At 41.9% G+C, this 23642-nt stretch overlaps 1 protein-coding gene across 1 annotated transcript in view; it reads right to left on the minus strand.

The window, feature by feature from the left end:
• The window catches only part of LOC124789252 (solute carrier family 22 member 7-like), a 136723-nt gene that overhangs the window by 4860 nt on the left and 108221 nt on the right, over positions 1-23642 (minus strand). The window contains exons 7-8 of the mRNA XM_047256547.1: positions 14669-14883; positions 10428-10615 (exon numbers count right to left, since the gene is read on the minus strand). Of these exons, the coding sequence (XP_047112503.1) occupies positions 10428-10615; positions 14669-14883 (403 nt within the window). The remainder of the gene's footprint in view (positions 1-10427; positions 10616-14668; positions 14884-23642) is intronic.

Consider the following 23642-nt stretch of genomic DNA (forward strand, 5'->3'; position numbering starts at 1 on the left):
AACATATTTTATTAAATCTTCTGTATCTACATATATAATATGAAGACCCCTGTTCGCTTCTCTTTGTATGTCCGTGGTAGAATGAGCAACTACTGTTGAGGTTTCGGCATGGTCTCAGAATTCCTGAGACTCATATATGGTATGGCGGACAAGGTGCGCAGCAATCGGCGGTTGTTTGCAGATGATGCTGTGGTGTACGGTATGGTGTCGAACTTGAGTGACTATAGAAGGATACGAGATGATTTTGACAAAATTTCTGGTTGGTATCATGAATGGCAGTTGGCTCTAAATGAAGAAAAATAAGTTAATGCGGATGAATAGAAAAAAAACTGTAAGGTTCGGATACAGAATTAGAAGTGTCCTGCTTCAGACTGTTACTTCGCTTAAATATCTGGGCGTAAGGCTGCAGCAGGTACTGGGAGATGAAGGAGCTAGCACAGGATGCAGTAACAAGGAGAGCTGCATCAAACCAGTCTCAGGACTGAAGAGCACAACAACAACAACAACAACAACAGCGTTGCCAAGCGATATGAAGTCGAATGAGTACTTGAGGATAGTGGAAGGGAAGGTGAATGGTCTACTTCGGTTTATTGGGCTAATTCCAGGAAAGTATCGTTCATTTGTAAGGTAGACTGCATATAGGATGCTAGTGCAACCTATTCTTGAGTACTGCTCGAATGTTTGAGATCCATAACAGGTCGGCTTAAAGGAAGGTGTCCAAGCAATTCAGAGGCGAGTTGCTAGGTTTGTTTGTTACCTATAGCATCGAACAACACGCAAGTCTTACGGAGATGCTTCGGGAACTCAAAAGGGATAGCCTGAAGGGAAGGCAACGTTCTTTTCGAGGGAGACTACTGAGGAAATTTAGAGGGCCAGCATTTTATCTGATTGCAGAACAATTCCGTTGCCTGCAACGTGAGGGCCACAAAGATAAGATGCGGTAAATTAGGGTTTATACGGAGGCATATACCTGCTCTTTTTTCCTCTCGTTCTATTTGGGAGTGGAAGAGGAAAGGAATTGACTAGTAGTGGCACAGGATATCCTCCGCCAAGCACCGTAATGCGGATTGTGGGGTATCGATATAGAAGTAAAAAAAATGTTTTGCTATTTATTCACGGTATATAGTTTCGATCTTACGCATATTTTAGACTTTTCAGCTATTCGTACCGCTGGCAGACCATTCCCCATCATATGGGGCGAGGAGAATGAAACAATGAATCTTTTTTGTTCTGCAGACCATATTTCCTAAGACACAGTGCGTCACTGAAAAGAACCAGAAAAGATATCTTAAAACCACCAGAAGTTGTTATTTTAACAATTTTTACTGTTTTCTACTAGTTTCGGTCTCAAGCGATCATCATGTTGCCAAATATTATCAACATAACATGAGGGAATGGTTCACTGACATCAAAAGTATAGCGAGAACACAGAAGCTCCTATACCAGCGGTTCTCAGCCTGGAGGTAATAGCTCCCTGAGCGCTAAAATGAAATTTTCTGAGGGATAAAAAGTAAAGCATTTGATTCTTTTTCAGCCACGAAACTAAATTACTTTCAAAAGATCATTACTATTATCACAACTTTGTAGGACTCTAATATTGATTATATAAGTCACCAAGAATCACTTTTTTTCAATTAGTAGTACCAATGTGGTGGACATTACAGGTTCCTCATGTGGTCTACCCACTACACACGTATGTTGTGCTTTGTCCTGTACATCACTGATGATAAAAGAGAGACATATACGTAACCAAAGATAAATATTTGAAGAAAATGTCTTCTCCAATTTATAGGTAGAAACTGCAGTAATCCAGAAACTGCTTCATAACTCGCTTTGAAACAGATAAATGAATTAATTGACAACATAACAAGCCAGTAAGTATAAGTTGTGCACTATAGTGTTGTGCACGGCTTTATTATTATTTTTTTATAAGAGTGGTTAGATACAAAGCATTAGGAGCCTGAAGTCGTCCAAATCTGCCAGTTCAGAAGTAAGGAACACAACAATGAAGTGATTTACGAACAGTAAGTATGGTGCACACATCTGAACCTGTTTGATTTCGAATGGGGTTGCAGCGTGCAGGTCAAACAAGTGCCGCAGTGGAAAGCGGTAATGGAGGGGAAGCATGCTTTGTAACAAGTGTCTACACTCACTGTGGACGGTTAGTTTTCCTTTTCTGAGAAGGATTTGTACTGCACCACGAATTCCTCACACATGCACACACAAACACACATACACAAACTAAATATAATTCATCTTTTATCATTTTAAAATTAAAAGTGTTCCCAGAAAAGTCTTTCATTCTACACTTTAGTTAGGTGCTAAAATTGGTGGTAAGGTTGGGTGTGGGGAAGGGGGAGGGGGCAACAGATGGTAGGCCTTGGGGATGGTGGTACTAGCTAATGTTTGATTCCACTAAGAAAGGTTAGGAATCTACATCTACATCCACACTCCGCAAGCCACCTGATGGTGTGTGGCGGAGGGTACCTTGAGTACCTATATCGGTTCTCCCCTCTATTCCAGTCTCTTATTGTTCGTGGAAAGAAAGATTGTCGGTATGCCTCTGTGTGGGCTCTAATCTCTCTGATTTTATCCTCATGGTCTCTTCGCGAGTTATACGCAAGAGGGAGCAATATACTGCTTCACTCCTCGGTGAAGGTATGTTCTCCTCGAAACATCAATAAAAGCCCGTACCGAGCTACTAAGCGTCTCTCTTAAAGAGTCTTCCACTGGAGTTTATCTATCATCTCCGTAACGCTTTCGCGATTACTAAATGATCCTGTAACGAAACGCGCTGCTCTCCGTTGGATCTTCTCTATCTCTTCTATCAACCCTCTCTGGTACGGATCCCACACTGGTGAGCAGTATTCAAGCAGTGGGCGAACAAGTGTACTGTAACCTACTTCCTTTGTTTCGGATTACATTTCCTTAGGATTCTTCCAATGAATCTCAGTCTGGCATCTGCTTTACCGACGATTAATTTTATATGGCCATTCCATTTTAAATCACTCCTAATGCCTACTCCCAGATAATTTTTGGAATTAACTGTTTCCAGTTGCTGACCTGTTATATTGTAGCTAAATGATAAAGGATCTTTCTTTCTTTCTATGTTTTCGCAGCATATTACACTCGTCTGCATTGAGATTCAATTGACACTCCCTGCACCATGCGTCAATTCGCTGCAGATCCTCCTGCATTTCAGTACAATTTTCCATTGTTACAACCTCTCGATATACTACAGCATCATCTGCAAAAAGCCTCAATGAACTTCCGATGTTATCCACAAGATCATTTATATAGATTGTGAATAGCAACGGTCCTACGACACACCCCTGCGGCACACCTGAAATCACTCTTACTTCGGAAGACTTCTGTCCATTAAGAATGACATGCTGCGTTCTGTTATCTAGGAACTCTTCAAACCAATCACACAATTGGTCTGATAGTCCATATGCTCTTACTTTGTTCATTAAACGACTGTGGGGAATTGTACTGAACGCCTTGCGGAAGTCAAGAAACACGGCATCTACCTGGGAACCCGTGTCTATGGCCCTCTGAGTCTCGTGGACGAATAGCGCGAGCTGGGTTTCACACGATCGTCTTTTTCGAAACCCATGCTGATTCCTACGGAGTAGATGTCTAATCTTCAGAAAAGTCATTATACTCGAACATAATACGTGTTCCAAAATTCTACAACTGATCGACGTTAGAGGTATAGGTCTATAGTTCTGCACATCTGTTCGACGTCCCTTCTTGAAAACGGGGATGACCTGTGCCCTTTTTCAATCCTTTGGAACGCTACGCTCTTCTAGAGACCTACAGTACACCGCTGCAAGAGGGGGGCAAGTTCCTTCGCGTACTCTGTGTAAAATCGAACTGGTATCCCATCAGGTACAGCGGCCTTTCCTCTTTTGAGCGATTTTAGTTGTTTTTCTATCCCTCTGTCATCTATTTTGATATCTACCATTTTGTCATCTGTGCGAGAATCTAGAGAAGGAACTACAGTGCAGTCTTCCTCTGTGAAACAGCTTTGGAAAAAGACATTTAGTATTTCGGCCTTTAGTCTGTCACAGAGTGTCTGGACATTTTGTTTTGATCCATCTACCGCTTTGACGTAAGACCAAAATTTCTAAGGATTTTCTGCCAAATCAGTACATACAACTTTACTTTCGAATTCGTTGAACGCCTCACGCATAGCCCTCCTCACACTACATTTCGCTTCGTGTAATTTTTGTTTGTATGCAAGGCTTTGGCTATGTTTACGTTTGCTGTGAAGTTCCCTTTGCTTCCGCAGCAGTTTTCTAACTCGGTTGTCGTACCACGGTGGCTCTTTTCCATCTCTTACGATCTTGATTTGCATATACTTATCTAATGCATATTGTACGACGGTCTTGTACTTTGTCCACTAATCCTCAACACTGTATGTACAGACAAAACTTTTTTGTTGGGCCGTCAAGTACTCTGAAATATGCCCCAAGCGAAGCATAAAGGCTTACAGCAGGGTTGTCCAACCCAGCAGCTCCATGAGCCATGGTGCTCGTGATATGTTCTCCTGGCACCCTTCATAAAAAAATTTAAACACCGACATTTTCTGCTATTAAAACAAATTTCAGAACAACACATTTTATTACACAAATCTGTACTCGTTACTACTCTGAACAAACATTAGACTTTAGACCGCAGTTTTGGAATAGAAGACAGTCACTTTAGTCTCAACAAAACTATGCAACAAACAACAAGTTCTTTCTTTATATTGTTGTTTCTACCGATAGCATCTTCCTGTACAATGTTTTTGCCACTATCCGGTATAAATTGAGAGCCTGTGAGTTTGTGATAGCTAATTCTTAATAAAGTATGGGTTAAAGACGAAGAACCTACAATTCTAACAGCGATTAGGAGGAGCAATATTGTTTTCTCGAATTAAGAGGAAAACCCATGTATTTATTGTGCTAAGGTTGTGTGTTTGTTCCCAAGAAAAGTAATGTAGAATGTCGCTTTCGTTAAATCACGCGGACTTCAGCGCTCACTTCCCTGTTAATTCTGAATTACGAAAATATAAAGTCAGAGACTTGACATCTAAATTGGCCTCTTACGAAGTCTGTTGTGTTTTAGCGAAAAGAAAAAAAGCCTTTCAGTTATAAGTAGTTAAAGATGCAATGCTCAGTATCACGGAATCTCTGTTAGACAGTCACAAAGATAAATTTGCGCTTGGAACAGATTTCTAAAAATTTAGAATCTCAGTTATATCAGGACCTGAAAGAGTATATTATTCACTTCTGTCTGATGGAAGCACAGATATTTCCGATATAGGGGAGTCGTCTGTTTTTTAGGATGGTCTTTCATAATTTTATGTTAAGAAGGAGTTTGTAAAAGTGTTGCCACTTCATGAGCGTGAGACATATTTAATACATTCCTGAAAGTTGAGAAGGTAGCAAGTCACCTGCCTAAACGTATTGCTGTATCAATAGATGGGTTGCCCTCAATGACTCGAATGAACAATGGATTTCTTGCTGCTTATGCTAAGGATGATTCCTCGCCAGAATTTCTTGTAACTCGTGTAGAGAAACAACACTCAATGAGCGATAAAATTCTTTCGAGCTTCCAGCAGCAGAGAGCGGTTTAAAATCCACGAGCTTTCGGTCCAGTATTCCTCGACCACTGTCAAGTGTTGACATTCTTTTGTTGCTTTTGTCGTCCTGCATACAGCCGCACTGCCTTCTGTGACGCCACATTTTCATTTATGACCAGCGTCAAGAGAATATCAATCCAGCCTGACAGACTCACATTTAGATGATGCATTAAGAACAGCTCGTAGCAGGTAGACATCAGATGTTTCTGAACTTACAGCGATTATGTAGTACTAAATTTCACGTTAATTATGTAAGTTGCAAATCCAAGATATTTTAATTATAATTCTTTGAAATACTATTATAGTACTATACGTTTGTGTTAGTAGCAATTACAGCAGAAATGCTAAAACAGCGACTATGTTGACGGCAGCAAAAGCATCACCTTAGGCATAAGTTAAATGTGCCAAAACAGTAAACACATAACAAAGGTGGACAGCACTGCTGTACACCGTTGTTCAATTTTTTGACATCACATGAACAACTTATGAGTGCCCATTATATAACGCGAAAGCAGCTCCGAATAACTGTCGGAAAGCCGGTAAACATTGGAAAGCCACAAAATTGTGAAAGCCACAAAATTGTTTACCAGTATTCATTTCAGGCATCAGAAGGTTCTTGCCATAAGCGATTTAAGGAAATCACGGAGAAGGTAAATTCGGATGGCTGGAGAGGCCTTGAACGATCGCTGTCCTGAAGATCGCTCCAGCCCATAACACACCACCACGTTGATCGGTCCACCGTCGCCGCATACCGTTCACTTCTAAGTGTGAGCCCAAGCCCGCCCGGTTAGCCGGGCGTTCTAACACACTGCTTTCCAGGCGGGAAGGCGTTCCGGTCCCCGGCACGAATCCGCCTAGCGGATTAGTGTATATCGCTCCCTCCTCCGTATATCTCGCGAAGAGACCATGAGGATAAAATCAGAGGGATTAGAGCCCACACGGAGGCACACTGACAATCTTTCTTTCCACGAACGAGACTGGAATAGAAAGGAGAACCGATAGAGGTACTCAAGGTACCCTCGGCCACACACCGTCAGGTGGTTTGCGGAGTATGGATGTAGATGGAGATGATAGCTAAGTGCCACAGCCGGCACCAGAACTATATAAGCAAAGTGGTGAAGAGAAATCCCTTAAAAGACACGAACAGTGCAATTGAAGTACGTGTGTAAAGGAGTGAAAGAACTACAAGTGTGTAGTGGTCGGGCTCATTACCCGGAATTTGACATTTCTTCGGACAATTCGACCTAGGAGGCAACATGAAGAAACTTAATAATTTTTTCTTATTGATAAATGTCTAGATAATTATTCGACTCTCATACCGAAGATTCATTTGAAAAGTGTTTAACACTAACGGACAAAAGAAGATTTACGCTCTTCGTTTATTAGTTTTTATAATAGTTTCCTTTCGCTGTTCTCATGTCCTGGTGATAAGAAGTATAAACGAAGTGCTCTGTAATTCCAAGTGAAATTGTGCTAAATAATGAAAGCAACTTCTCAGACAATAAGATTTTCGCATTTACGATACCATGGACACCAGCTCCTGTAATTTTGGAAGATTTTTATTGATTTAATTTTGTATGGAGAATTTAGATGGAGGCGATGATCTTCACTAGGGCGCTGCTCGACAATAGAGGTACGTGAATGTGTTCATCTCTTTCCCTTCGTGGCCGCCAGCGTCAATTTCAATATCTAGGTCATATTTGCCGTGACATTCAGAACCTGCAGTCTTTCTTTTGATTTAATTACGAAGCCCGATTATTTTCTTTCTCAGATGAATAAATGCATTTTAACCACAATTCTTTTTCGCAGGCCAGGGGGAATGATAGTACTTAGAATGTACGTGCCTCTATTCCGATCGTACGTTCGCATGCAGCTGAATGTGTACCGCCGTAACTATTCTCATGAAGCATTTCCCTTACAGTATTAATTCTTATTTTGAACGACTCACACGCGAGTGTACGTGTCTTATTTTGTGTAGTCCGTCGTAAGTATTGCTTAATTTAGTTTAGTTTGGTTATGTCATGTTCCGTAGATCATTTTCGCGATTATTTTATCGATACGATGTGGAACAAGTCAGGTTACAATATACTACATGTGCACACATGAATAGTTCTAACATTAGTATTACTGAAATTTTTAGTTCTACACAGGCAACTACATTTAGAGGTACTTCTTTTTTACCAGTTCAGAACAGAAACTCGTCCATGAAACAAAAGGAGTTGTCCAAGAGAAATGATTTTAAGCTAGATTTAAAACTTGATCTGCTACCTGCCAGACACTTTATGCTATAGGGAAAATGATCAAAGATTTTTGTTGCTGAATTAATGTACTCCTTTTTGAGCAACTGACAGCTTCAATAACGGATAGGAAAGGTCATTTTTTTCTTTAGTGTTGTACGTATGAACATCGCTGTTCTCACGAACTGAGTGGATTATTTATAACGAATTTCATTAGCGAATATATGTAATCTGATGGTGCAGTTAAAATACCTAACTCCTTGAACAGGTACCCATATGACGTCCTTGGGTGAACACCACTAATTATTCTCACTGCTCTCTTTTCTGCAATCAATACTTCATGTCTAAGTGGTGAGTTACCCCAGAAAACTATTCCATGAGACATTATTGAGTGGAAATATGCAACATACGTTAGGAGGCTGATCTGTTTATTACCAAGACTAGCGATTATACGAAGAGCGAAAGAAGTTGAAGTTAATTACTTGAGAAGCCCAGTAATATGCTTCTTCCAGTTGAAGCTGTCATCAGTGTGAAGACCCAAATATTTGGAGAAATCCGCCCTCTTAGCTCAGCCCTGTTCATATGCTGCATCAATTGTCGGTATGACTCTGTTTGGTGTACAGAACTGGATACAGTGGGCTTTTTCAAAATTAAGGGAGAGTCAATCTTCTGAGAACCACTTAATAATTCTTTGAAAGACATACTTAACACTATTTTCAACTGCTTTTCCTGCAGTGTCATCAGCAAAAAGTACTAGTTCTGCTTCCTAAATGTTAAGTGAGAGATCTTTCACATGAATAAGGAACAGTAGATGACCCAAAATTGAACCCTGTGGGACTCCCTTTGTGATAACTCCCCATTCATTAGAATTTACCACCCTCCCAACATTATTTGTGTAATTCAGCACAACTTTCTGCTTTCTGTTCATTAAGTATGATTCAAACTAGCTGTGTGTATAGCCTTCAATTCCATAAAAGCTGAGTTTTTCTAAGAGTGTGACATGATCTACACAGTCAAATCCCATGGAAAGATCACAAAAAATACCAACTGGCGATAATTTGATATTTAGAGCTCATACTATTTTATGGGTAAATGTGTAGATAGCATTCTCAGTCGAGTAAACTTTCCACAATCTGAACTGTGACATGCTGAGTAAATTATTTTCACTCAAATGTGAGACTACTCTTGAATACATAACTTTTTCGAATAATTTAGAAAATGAAGTCAGCAATGCGATTGGTCTATAATTATTTACGTCACTCTTGTCCTCTTTCTTATGAAGAGATTTGACAATTGCGCATTTCAATCTGTGTGGAAAAATTCCCTGTGACAGCGAAGCATTACATATATCGCTAAGGACTCCACTTATTAAATTAGAACAGCACTTCAAAATTCTGTTAGACACTCCATCAACACCACATGAGTTCATGTTTTTCAGAATATTTATAATTCCCTTAATTTCAGTGGTGGATGATGGTGCTATTTCTAAAGGCCTAAAGTCCTGGGGAGTGACATTTTAACATATTTTTTTGCTTCTTCAACTTAACCCTTTTACCCTATTTTTGCTGCTACATTCAGAAAGTGATTGTTCAAAATACTTGCAACTTGCGAATTATAACTCAAAAGATCATCATTAAGCTTTATTGCTATGGTATGCTGTGCACTGTGAGGCTGACCAGTCTTCGGATTGACAATATTACATTTAGTTTTAATCTTATTATCCGCATTATTAATTTCTGTCAGAACATTACGTCATCACATTACTTTTAGTATTCAGTGGCTTAGTTTCCACAATGGACCTTGACCTTTGTCGCAACGACGCTTCACACGAAATATTTATTACGCGACATTCATACTAACTCTCATTTCAAAATTATGAGACCAGCTGACTAGGTTTTTAACAACTGAACATGGCGGTTACACGTCACTCTTTACACCTCCTCAAGTGTCACTTAGAACTGACTACTAAAATGGATGGGTTAAGAACCCCTCATCGACCATTGTACGCCATTCTTTTTGACTCCCTACGTACAGTCACTGTTCTATCACTTTGGAACTCCCGAGTGATTACTTCAACTGATTTCGTTGGACTGTTGAGGATTACACTCTGCAATGCTCGATAGTCCCCGTTCGTCAGTACATGAGGTCTGATGAAGTCTGTCTGATCTCGGTTTAGCTGTGGTGATCCCTTCATGTTTCCACTTCACAGTCGCATCATCAGCACTCAACATGGGCCTGATGGATTTGCTATTCAGGTGACAGCCAGTGAATAGTCCGCCGTCGAAGTCACTGGGCTCTTCCGACAGTCCAATTCTGCTGTTCTTTCTTCCCTACTGACAACGCTTTACAGAAAGGGGTCCTGATAGTTCAGATAGTGTACTTCGGAGGAACTAATAGTGCTTCTTCGATCGTGTGCTCTCAAAATTTTAACAGTATACTTCTCTACGATCCAAAGCACCTCCCAAGCAGCGTCTGCGACTGAACTTGGACGAAAAACCTCGTAATCGAGCAGTAATGCTTTTTTCCACCTACTGATGTGCAACGTCTTTCATTTCACGTACCATCAGCGCCAGGTAGGGCAGGGAAGACATGGAAATTCCAGCAACGGCATACTCGACACCCGTTGCGATCTGGCGGAGGCAGGTGGGGTGCAACTCGATGCTCTGCAGGTTCGCCATGCCCATACCGGCGACGGCGCTGAACTGCATCAGCATGGTCGCCATCACGATGGCTGCACCCGCGATGTGTTCTGTGCAGGAAGAGAAGTTTTGTGTGTTCAGTTCTGAGAGAGAGATATACGTTCACCCGCCAATAACAGAGCGAGCTAACATATTAACCTTTTCGTCATTCCTTTGGACAGCGATTAAACAGGAACATCACACCCTTACTCTAATACACTGGAAGACACATTATGTACGCCACATGTCTGTGAATTTTGCAAACTTTGTTTCAGCAGTTTCGTTTTTAGCTTTTTGTGTTGCTGTAGTTCGGATGTAGACATGTAAATCCAGCCTGGCACAGACACACATAGGTGTTAAGAAACAGCTGAGAACTATATCCAGGTTGTAATTCATGATATGGGCAACTCTTTTGACCCTTTACTTCTTTTTTTTCTACAGTTTCCAGACGTACATTCATAATTTAATGATAACAATTGAAATTTAATATGTGTGGATTTCTTAATCAAATTTGAAATCTAAGATTCCTTTTTTTTATTAAATGTTTGGATTCTTTTCTTGATATAATAATCCCATTTTAACCCAATTTGAAATACTCCAATTTTTTTCTACATTTACATTATATTCTGCCAGTGTTATTAGCAGTCATAGTGTTACACTTTGCAGCAGACTCTTTACTATAAAAGTTTAAGTTAAAGCAGATGCACCATTTCACTTCTTCTCCATTTCTACTTCAACTGTTTCTGCTTTTTCTAAGTGTAACTACAGTTATTTAATCCTGTCAATAGCTCCAAACAGTCAGTATAAGGAAATAAAAGGTACCTTAATTATCTTAAAATAAATAGTATGTTCATTGAACTATGGAGTTAATTTATAAGTATTCAACCTACAATTTTTTATTATCTTTGTATCGCAATACATCAAGCAGTTTAACAAATTGTAGCAATCATGACTGGAAGATACTATCTTTAAATGTATATCTGACAAGTATTTGGTATATCATGAATAAATAAACCTATGATCGAATAATATAGGAATAATATAAATTCTGCAGAGATTCTACAGCATTTTCAGTACTTTAGATTAGGTACAAAAGCACTAATCATAACATTTATCTCTTGTAAACGTATTATCCAGTTCTTTAATATGTGATCACATTTTTTTGTTTCAGCACACACATTGATAATGCGTCTCTATAAACCTAACAACCTAGCGTGATACAACATATAATGTACATTTGCATCTTAAAACAATAAATTATATTTCTATTAAGAAATATACCCTAAAATAAATTGGGTTCCAATTCTGAGATGTTATCTGATAAAGTTTATTGATTTTGAGTATGCTTCTCAGATAATTATTATAACAAGTTCAATGGTGTAGTCCTTATTTTCAAACAGATGCATATTACAAGAAAACTACATCTTCTTATATGTGGGCATTCATCCCTGGTTACTAACAAAATGGTGCTTAACTTGTAAAATAGAGTAACTGTTGTTCCTCTCTTCTATCTGAATTTCATACTGTTTCTTAAATAACCATTTTATGTATAATTATAATAAGCATTGTCAACAGCTTACAGCAGAAATAAATTATAATTTGATTTTGTACATTTTCCAAGCAAGAGCTTTTGGATTGAATCCATGATTCTGGACTTGAGTTTAATTATGAGCTGTGAATGGTCTCCACTTTCAGAACGGATTGTATTTTGTAGCTGTATATAGTGCTTGCACCAAACAGTTACTTTAACCAATGTCATGTTTCTCTGGTAATGTACTCGGAAATCATAGGGCTGATTATGGTAAATCGGGCTGGTAATTCGCCTTTGTCAGTTCGTGTAGATCGCGTTTCATTTACAGAGCTATCTGTGGGCCAACAACAGGCAACAAGCAGAAGTTGTGAGCCACTAAGACTGCCATCTAGCATCAGCAAACGATTTTTTTCCATAATTGATATGGATTTTTTCTCTCATTTTTGTTCTTCCCCATTGTCGAAGTGGCTGGATATTGACACAGAGAGTACTTACACTCGCTTCATGATTTAGGTCAAATTTCAGCAGATTTCTGATTATTTCACTATTGATCATATTGTCAGCATTTTTGCTATTCTTTTCGAGCTGATTAAATTTATGAATTAACTGTATAGCTGTACATTGTATTAATCAGCATATTTGAGTATTTTTTGTGTCCAGTTAAGACAGTATATCGTTTTCGCACTTGTTGTATTGTATTCCCCATAAAATCTGCTATCCCATTCATGATCGATTCAATTACTTACAATGACTTATTGCTGTAAATAGGAAACTAAGTGCATTACCCCTTGCCCAGAGCAGAATAGTTTCCTACACTACGCCACTAGGCCAAGGCGAATAAGAACCGCACCAAATTTGCGTTGGGGATGGTATTCTAAACATTCGAGTGTGTAACAGCGTATATTAATCATCATCACATGTTACTGTACTTGGTCATTTATTACTGAATTTCGTCAGTGTCTAACAGGTGGTTATTAATTATGCCACAGTCTATGAGCAATGGGAAAAGCGACCATTCTTTTATGAAAATATGTCCACTGCTCTTTCAGTTTTACCCATCTCCAGTCTGTTAGTATCACTCCGTCATAGTCTCTACACAAGATGACTGTATGAGGTGCATTCAAGTTCTAAGGCCTCCGATTTTTTTTCTCCGGACTGGAAACAGATAGAAACATGCGCATGGTTTTAAAATGAGGCCATGTTCATTGTCAATACGTCCCAGAGATGGCAGCACCGTACGGCAGGTGGAATTTTACCGCCAGCGGCGAGAATGAGAACTGTTTTAAATACTCAAAATGGCGACGTTTTCCTTACTTGAACAGCGTGCGATCATTCGTTTTCTGAATTTGCGTGATGTGAAATCAATTGAAACTCATCGACAGTTGAAGGAGACATGTGGTGATGGAGTTATGGATGTGTTGAAAGTGCGTTTGTGGGTGCGACAGTTTAATCAAGGCAGAACATCGTGTGACAACAAACCGAAACAACCTCGGGCTCACACAAGCCAGTCTGACGACACGATCGAGAAAGTGGAGAGAATTGTTTTGGGGGATCGCCGAATGACTGTTGAACAGATCGCCTCCAGAGTTGGCATTTTTGTGGGTTCTGTGCACACAATCCTGCATGACGACCTGAAAATGCGAAAAGTATCATCCAGGTGGGTGCCACAAATGCTGACGGACGACCACACGGCTGCCCGTGTGGCACGTTGCCGAGCAATGTTGACGCGCAACAACAGCACGAATGGGACTTTCTTTTCGTCGGTTGTGACAATGGATGAGACGTGGATGCCATTTTTCAATCCAGAAACAAAGCGCCAGTCACCTCAATGGAAGCACACAGATTCACCGCCACCAAAAAAATTTCGGGTAACCGCCAGTGCTGAAAAAATGATGGTGTCCATGTTCTGGGACAGCGAGGGCGTAATCGTTACCCATTGCGTTCCAAAGGGCACTACGGTAACAGGTGCATCCTACGAGAATGTTTTGAAGAACAAATTCCTTCCTGCACTGCAACAAAAACGTGCGGGAAGGGCTGCGCATGTGCTGTTTCACCGAGACAACGCAGCCGCACATCGAGCTAACGTTACGCAACAGTTTCTTCGTGATAGCAACTTTGAAGTGATTCCTCATGCGCCTTACTCACCTGACCTGGCTCCTAGTGACTTTTGGCTTTTTCCAACAATGAAAGACACTCTCCGTGGCCGCACATTCACCAGCCATTCTGCTATTGTCTCAGCGATTTTCCAGTGGTCAAAACAGACCCCGAAAGAAGCCTTCGCCGCTGCCATGGAATCATGGCGTCAGCGTTGTGAAAATGTGTACGTCTGCAGGGCGATTACGTCGAGAAGTAACGCCAGTTTCATCGATTTCGGGTGAGTAGTTAATTAGAAAACAAATCGGAAGCCTTAGAACTTGAATGCACCTCGTATGTTGGCTTAGCTCCATTTCTACTGATTTCATTATTGACCCAGCTAGTTACCACAGCTCCCTTCTGTGACTGTTGGACAACTAACTGTGATCCCTTATGATTTTCATCCAATTTTTAGACAAAATAGAGGCTAAATCAACAAAGACGCATGAGTGCAGCTCACCAGTCAGCAGGCAGAAGATGAGGAGACTGGCCAGTGCAGCCAACAGTGCACTCCCTACACTGGGCCAACGGCGACCGAACCTCGCCGCAAAGTAGTTCACCATGAAGTGGGCAGGCAGCTTGGCCGCCCCCTGCGCCACTATCCCCAGGAAAGGGTTCACGCTCAGTCGGCTCACGGCTATCACCAGTGAGTAGATAGCCAGCAGGTGCACTGACCTAGTAACAGCCAGAAATGCGCACATTATTCCGTATCGTTCAAAGAGTCTCAACATGAACGGATTCCTTTAAGTGGGCTTACAACACATTCTTTACTGTACACTCTGTTTAAAAATTGTCATTAAGCGATGTTTGTATAAAAAATGAACTTAAATATACGATTTTACCATCGCTGTACAAAGAAAATTATGAAGATTCTACACAGATGTTAGATGGACTTAATGGTTGGTCCACATATAGTATGACAGATGGATGGTCAGTCTGAAGCTCCTTGATCTGATGTTCTTAGTAGCTACAGTAACGTGGATTGTCAGTTCTATTAATTTTAGGGCATTCCATTTCCTGATATATACATTACATAAGTTCACAACCGAGTTCATCCGTCGCATCCAGACCATTTTCAAGAGGAACTGAAAATTGTGCTGTTGTGAAGCAACTTCAAGCATCCAGTGTGATGTATCCTTTGAACGTGGAGAAGCTAATAACCATCGGTTCTCACAGAGTGACATCGAAAGATGGAACCTCTACCTCGACATAGCCCCACTGGAAGAACTGGAAGAACTCGCATACTGAAAGACTGATCAGGTAACCCGTGGTCAGAAAGGGTTGTGTGCAGCTGATAACTGAATGGTTCATGAGCCTTGTAGATATACAGTGTTTCACTAAATGTGTTTGCCTCTGTAAGTTATGAAGTAACAGGCGACGGAAATATTTACTGTGGTAGCTCACCATAAGAAACGTTACACTGTCTGCGGAGCTATGAACATAGTTTACTGTGTTATTATCCAAAGACTTACAGCAAAAAGATACAATTTTTTAAATGGAACAATAGTTGTTTCTATCATACACTTCAATCAGTAACACCAGGTGTGTATACATCAATTTAAATTACACTCCTATCACTTTTAGTTTGGGAGCTACAACCCTTCAAAGTTTCAGGGGCAGATACCACACACGCTGCGCATAACGCAATGCTCCTTCTAAATGTGGTGCAGCCGAGTTGTAACGTCGCTGGTGTCACGAGGCGAGAAGCTTCCTCGATGCGCTGTTAGACTGCCGACTGTCGCCGCACACGGCAGTTCGACCCACACAAACAAACGGGACTCAATATACTACAGTTATTGATGTCGGATGAAGATGGCATACATGAACAACGGGTACGTTGACATGTTGCTAATGCTTGGCGAGTGCCGACACGATGCCACTGAAGCAGCCGTGGCGTACGCCGTAAGATATCCTGGGTGATGAGCACTGGCAGCCATTACGTTCTTACGTGCCGAACGACGACTTTGGGAAACAGGCAGCTTGGTAATGCGCCGCAGTAACAGACGAAGAACTGCAAGACTTGAGGGGACGGAGGTGTTTGTTTTAGCTGCAGTACACCACGATCCACATGTCAGCTTACGAGCCGTTGCTGCAGTCGCTGGTGTCGGTCTCACATCTGTGTGGGGCATTGTACACAGGTCACAGGTTACACCCGTACCGCGTGTCACTGACCCAGGAGCTGCATGGGAACGATTTCCGTGCGAGAGTTACATTCTGTGAATGGGTCATGCGCAATTTCACGCTGGAGTCTCTGCAAAGTGTTATGTTCTCTGATGAGTCCACGTTAATAAATTATGGTGCAGTGAATCGCCAGAACGTGCACTATTGGGCCGCAGACAATCCTCGGTTCTAGGCGCTACAGTCTGGAACCGCGCGACCGCTACGGTCGCAGGTTCGAATCCTGCCTCGGGCATGGATGTGTGTGATGTCCTTAGGTTAGTTAGGTTTAAGTAGTTCTAAGTTCTAGGGGACTGATGACCTCAGCAGTTAAGTCCCATAGTGCTCAGAGCCATTTGAACCATTTGAACAATCCTTGGTGGGTGCGACCTGTCGACGGTCAGCGTAGGTGGTCTATTAATGTACGGTGTGGAATCCTTGGGGATGAAATCATCGGTCCACACTACTTCCCAGGTACACTGACAGGTGAGTTATATCGCACGTCCATAGTCGACAGTTTGAGTGGTCTCCTTGAACATGTGTGTATGCACGAGGGTCCATATGCGGATGCAGCACGATGGTCACCCAGCCCATTCTGCGCGTGCTGTTGTGGAAGAACTAAACAATAGGTTTGCAGGAAGGTGGTTGGGCCGCCATGGCCCTCATTCATGGCCCGCAAGGTCGCCCGACATAACACCATTAGAATTCTTTTTGTGGGGATATCTAAAGGATCGTGTTTGTGTCACTGAGCCCACATCCCCAGATGACCTAAAACGGCGCATCGAGGACGCATGTTGCTCCATGACACCGGCGATGTTACATCTCGTCCACAGATTCTTTAGAAGGTGCATTGCATTGTGCATTCAGGAACATGGACACACATTTGAATATCTCATTTAAATCAACTTCCCACCTCCAGAACATCCATCACCCACCACAAAGCCATGTATTATGTACAGTGTGTGGTATCTGCCCCTGAAACTTTGAAGGGTTGTAGCTCCTAAACTAAAAGTGATAGGAATGTAATTTAAATTGATGTATACACACCTGGTGTTACTGATTGAAGTGCATGATAGAAACACTATTATTCCATTTTAAAAATTATATCTTTTTGCTGTAACTATTTGGATAATAACACAATAAACTATGTTCGTAGCTCTGCAGACAGTGTAACGTTTCTTATGGTGAACTACCACAATAAATATTTACGTCTCCTACTACTTCGTAACTTACAGAGGCAAACACATTTAGTGAAACACCCTGTATAACTACGGCCAGATAAGCAGTGAGGAGAGACACTTCGCACCGAGATATCAACATGTCCACGTCAGTCAAACGCATGCGTGCGCTGTGCTACGGATGACGTCAAAGCTAGGAAGAGTTGAATGCGTTTCCGTAAAATTTGGAAGTGAACTAGCGAGGACGTACACCGTCTTGGATCGCTTAGATTTCACGGAAGTAACTGTCCGTGTGCCACGAACAAGTTGACAAAAACGTGTGCCATGTGGAGAGATCAACTTTTGGTAATTAGTAGTCAGAACGATAGACCATTTGAATTGGAACTTCCTGTAGAAGTAACCTCTGAACTGTTAATAGTGCTGTTTCCGGTAGGAATATTCTTATTATTACTAGTGATGTTATTATATTTTGTGTGTGTGAAGTTTTAAAGAACATACCAATCAGTTAGAACGCAAAACTTTTATTTGTAGTCATAGTGTCTGATCCTGCTGAGTAAATTGCAAGAAGGAACTTGTTTTCTTTCGGTGAGCTCGAAGAGTTGTGTGACCTTGCATACTGGAAATTATGATCAGTATGCTTTCTGACTGAACGCAAAAACAGTTTTCAGGCTTTTGTAAATGGCGAAGCTAGGTGTAAAGCACGCACAGACAACTTAAGTGCCTACTATAACGAAGTAACGACAATAAGGACTATTTTCCCGCCGCCCCACAACTGCTGTGTGGATATTTCTGTCCAGAGATGTAATTTTTTGTAGTTGTTTGCTTTCTGCATCTCTGCTTCTAATATCAATAGCCATTAAGTTAGTTGGTTTTAACAAACGAATTATTAGATTGTTTGTAGTTGTTATGATTTGGAAGAAAGCAAGCACATCGTCGTCTTTAGCACTTGAACTACACTGGCATACTGTCACAGTCAAAGAACATCAAAACCAGAGAAAAACAATAAACTATTCAAACTTCAGCAACGTTATTTAAACCACTGATGAGTATGGAACGTAGTTCAATTCTGCTAGGAAAGCAGCTATACATTTAAATGACAGACGCGCACCGCAAAAACCCTCACTTCATGGACTTGGCGAATTATTACCACAGGTTTGCACCAACATTTTCGGCAGCAGCACAAATATTCACTCATGCATTAAAAAAAGAGGTGAAGTATTACTGGTCATTGGAGTAGTTGCTGACGTTTTTGATAATTGAACATTGAGATAAGACTGAGGAATTGTTGAAGCTGTCTGCCAGCTGTTTCCCAGTCAGCTAGAACACCGTAGTCTCACCTGATAGCCGGCCGGAGTGGCCGAGCCGTTCTAGGCGCTACAGTCTGGAACCGCGCGACCCCTACGGTCGCAGGTTCGAATCCTGCCTCGGGCATGGATGTGTGTGATGTACTTAGGTTAGTTAGGTTTAAGTAGTTCTACGTTCTAGGGGACTGATGACCGCAGCAGTTAAGTCCCATAGTGCTCAGAGCCATTTGAACCATCTCACCTGATAAACTGCTGCTGCCTTAACCATGGCCGACAAAGGACTCGATTTCATCTACCAGATGTTTCTGATAGCAAAAAAGAACAATTGCAGCAAGTAACAGGGGAGTTCTACTTACCAGAAGACATACAGATCAGTTAAAAATTTAAATAAAATGTTCCAAAAAGATACTGAAATCCGAGTTTGCCTGTTAGAATATAGTCAGAGCAAACCAGACATGAAAATATCTGGCTCCAGGTCAAGAAAAGTAAAGCAAGTGATTAAAACGAGTAAGTCCTTCAGCCCCCGTTTAGACAGAGAGATAGAGCGCGCACTGAGAGTTTTGTTAAAATCATAAGTAGCCGCCGGCCGCGGTGGTCTAGCGGTTCTGGCGCTGCAGTCCGGAACCGCGGGACTGCTACGGTCGCAGGTTCGAATCCTGCCTCGAGCATGGGTGTGTGTGATGTCCTTAGGTTAGTTAGGTTTAAGTAGTTCTAAGTTCTAGGGGACTTATGACCTAAGATGTTGAGTCCCATAGTGCTCAGAGCCATTTGAACCATTTGATAAGTAGCCGAGAGAACTGAGATGTCTGAATCCCAGGCAGGCACAGTAAAAATTACCTACAGCGAAATGTTGCTTAGCGTTATCATGCCTACGAATTGAGATGCTAACAGTAGCATCATTATGAGAATCACACCCAAAATACTTCTGACAGTATTACTGATCAAAGCTCACCAACGCGAACTGTACGTTCCATAGCTGCTACCAAGCAGAAGAAGCAAGTGCGCAGAGATGAAAATGGCGGAAACACCCGCGTTAGTGAGAATAAAGACGTGCTCCAACCTACTTCATTGGTGCATAATTTCGTAGCGTCTTTCCCTGAGTTTAATAAACACAACAGATGTAACAGACATTTTAGTCACCAATAATGCACTACTGGCCATTAAAATTGCTACACCACGACGATGACGTGCTACAGACGCGAAATTTAACCGACAGGAAGAAGTTGCTGTGGTATGCAAATGATTAGCTTTTCAGAGCATTCACACAAGGTTGGCGCCGGTGGCGACACCTACAACGTGCCGAGATGAGGAAAGTTTCCACCGATTTCTCATACACAAACAGCAGTCGACCGGCGCTGCCTGGTGAAACGTTGTTGTGATGCCTCGTATAAGGAGGAGAAATGCGTACCATCACGTTTCCCATTTTGATAAAGGTCGGATTGTAGCCTATAGCGATTGCGGTTTATCGTATCGCGACATTGCTGGTCGCGTTGGTCGAGATCCAATGACTGTTAGCAGAATATGGAATCGGTGGGTTCAGGAGAGTAATACGGAACGCCGTGCTGGATCCCAACGGCCTCGTATCACTAGCAGTCGAGATGACAGGCATCTTATGCGCATGGCTGTAACGGATCGTGGAGCCACGCCTCGATCGCTGAGTCAACAGATGGGGACGTTTGCAAGACAACAACCATCTGCACGAACAGTTCGACAACGTTTGCAGCAGCATGGATTATCAGCTCGGAGACCATGGTTGCGTTTACCCTTGACGCTGCATCACAGACAGGAGCGCCTGCGATGGTGTATTCAACGACGAACCTGGGTGCACGAATGGCAAAACGTCATTTTCTTCGGATGAATCCAGGTTCTGTTTACAGCATCATGATGGTCGCATCCGTGTTTGGCGACATCGCAGTGAACGCACGTTGGAAGCGTGTATTCGTCATCGCCATACTGGCATATCACCCGGCGTGATGGAATGGGGTGCCATTGGTTACACGTCTCGGTCACCTCTTGTTCGCACTGACGGCACTTTGAACAGTGGATGTTACATTTCAGATGTATTACGACCCGTGGCTCTACCCTTCATTCGATCCGTGCGAAACCCTGTACGGGCCTTTCTGGATACAGAAAATGTTCGACTGCTGCCCTGGCCAGCACATTCTCCAGATCTCTCACCAATTGAAAACGTCTGGTCAATTGTGGCCGAGCAACCGGCTCGTTACAATATGCCAGTCACTACTCTTGATGAAGTGTGGTATCGTGTTGAGGCTGCATGGGCAGCTGTACCTGTACAAGCCATCCAAGCTCTGTTTGACTCAATGCCCAGGTTTATCAAGGTCGTTATTACGCCCAGAGATGGTTGTTCTCGGTCTATGGATCTATGCACCAAAATTGCGCGAAAATGTAATCACATGTCAGTTGAGGTATAATATATCTGTCGAATGAATACCCGTTTATCATCTGCATTTCTTCTTGGTGTAGCAATTTTAATGGCCAGTAGTGTATGAGTATGTTCTCCTTCACTAGTTACAACAGTCTGCGAACGGTGGGGTACGTAACTTCTCGATTCCGCGTCTGTAGAAATCACGTGGTTTTGAGGTGAAGAACCCATTGAGCCATGTCCGGAGGGCATTTTCATTGCTAAATGAAGTTCCTTGAGCGTTTCTCGGTAGAAAGCTGACAGGTGAAAATCTGAGGGTGCAAAATCAGGTAACTAATGTGGATATGGAATGACTTCTCAATCCATCGCCCGTGTAGTGTTTTTTGGCAGTCTAGCGGAATGCGAACACGCCTCATCGTGGAGTAACATCGCTTCCCGCAGTCTTCCTGGTCGTCGTTTTTGGATTGCGTCTGCGGCACATCTCAGCTGTTGACAGTAAATGTTAGCAGTGGTGGTTATGCGGTGGGGAAGCAATTCGTAGTACACTACACCATGGCTGTTCCACCGACTGTATGACCTCACCTTCTGTGGATGCGTGCAGGTCTTCGAAAGGGGGGCTGCTGCTTTGTTTGGTTTCAACCATTCCTTTCTTTTCCCTATGTTAGCATAAAGACAACATTTCTCATCAGTAACGATACAGGGTAGGAAAGGTCGTTGTTGTTGACGAGCTATTTAATGACGAGCAAGCAGATATGCACATATGGCCCACCCGTTGATTGTTGTGACTTTGGCTTGAAACATTCGTTACCCATACATCCGATTGCAAATGTCGCACAATGGAGGAGATCACAATTCATCGCATTTGCCAGTTCTCGAGTACACCGACGTGTGGTATTGTATGCGTGTAAACGATTTTCATCAAACCCCGAATGTCTTCCTAAACGTGGAGAATGTGAAAAAGATCCAGCTTAAAACTAGAATACCATTTTATTACCGTACACTATCCAGTGGTATTGTCCCCACTGACGGACCAAATGGTTCTGATTGCCTCCGCTGCTGTCACCCTCTATCGAATTCAGGCAGACGACTTGTAATGCCAGAAATGCACATCCTCCTATTTCCATCTATTGTACTATAAATTTCTTTCCTTATTTTGTTACCTGGAGATATGACGTTTCTGTGTCTTTGTATATTGTAATTGTTTTACTATTTGTATATATATGCATTTATGTCGATGTATAATTGGTTTGTTTTGTAAATATTATTTGTATTTTTATGCTGGGTCTGGCCTAGGGAAAACTATGCTATCGAACGACTACATCGATAGGCCGTGTGGAGAACCAAAGTGTTTAGGATCTTTGGTAATGTTAACTCTGCCGCATGGAGCGCGGGCAGCGAGAGTCTGGCTGGGGTGGTGCAGTGGAACAGGTGTGTTGTGTGACGCTCCCGCGAGTTGCCCCGCTTTCGGGGTTTGGCAGCACGTAATTGTGCTCGACTTGCTATGATAGTTTCTGACATGGCGTCGCGGACGGGAAGCATTAGCTGGCGCACATCAAGAGCCCGTTTCGCCTGGTGACCGTGTCGAGAAGAAGGCGCGCCAACTTCCAGCTTCTGCAACAGCGACGGCCGACAATGAGTGACTGTCGCCACCTCCTCGATCGACGGCTTCAAACCTTCAACCAACCAACAAGGAAGACTAAAAGCACGTAAAGTTTTAGAACTGTATGGCAAGCCTCAGCTTTTCAAACTTTTAAAATTGTTGCATCACAAAATTACAGCAATTTAGCATGAACCTTTGTTGCTCATTGTCCCAATTGCATTACCAAGCAGGGTCCCTTCCTTTTCCGAAACGAACTCGAGTGTCGTTGAAATTCAAACGCCAGCATTAAAGTAATATGATTCCATTTCACTGCTTTAATTTCAAAGTTCAGTTAAAGTATTCATAGCTGGCTACAATATTTAGATTACACAAGCACAAGTTAAGAGTGCGAGTTTTGTTACCATATTTTAGCTTACCTGTGACTGCAGCTCAGCTTGGTACGTACTAAATTTTACTATTGTTAATTGTTCAGAATCATTTAATTCAAGTTCAAAACTAAATCTCTTATTTCTAAATTGCGTAGATTCAAGTAGCTTTTGAAATGATTGTTGAGGTAGCCCAAGACTAACCTCATTTTACTGAATTTCGCAGTGCTTCAGAAACAAAGATCACTATTAATTCCAGTCACTAAATTAACTTTCAATTTCCCGGTTTTTTTAATTCTTCTGCTAAATTAAGTCAGAGTGTAGCGAAATTTATTGCTTCTGACAAACATTCAGTTTTCACACAACAAGTGTCAAACTTCAGTTGCCACGCTTTTAGTGCTAATTATATGTGCATTAATCTTTCGTTTTCAGTTATTATAGTAGTTG

Source organism: Schistocerca piceifrons, chromosome 3, assembly GCF_021461385.2.
Source record: "Schistocerca piceifrons isolate TAMUIC-IGC-003096 chromosome 3, iqSchPice1.1, whole genome shotgun sequence".
NCBI lineage: Eukaryota > Metazoa > Arthropoda > Insecta > Orthoptera > Acrididae > Schistocerca > Schistocerca piceifrons.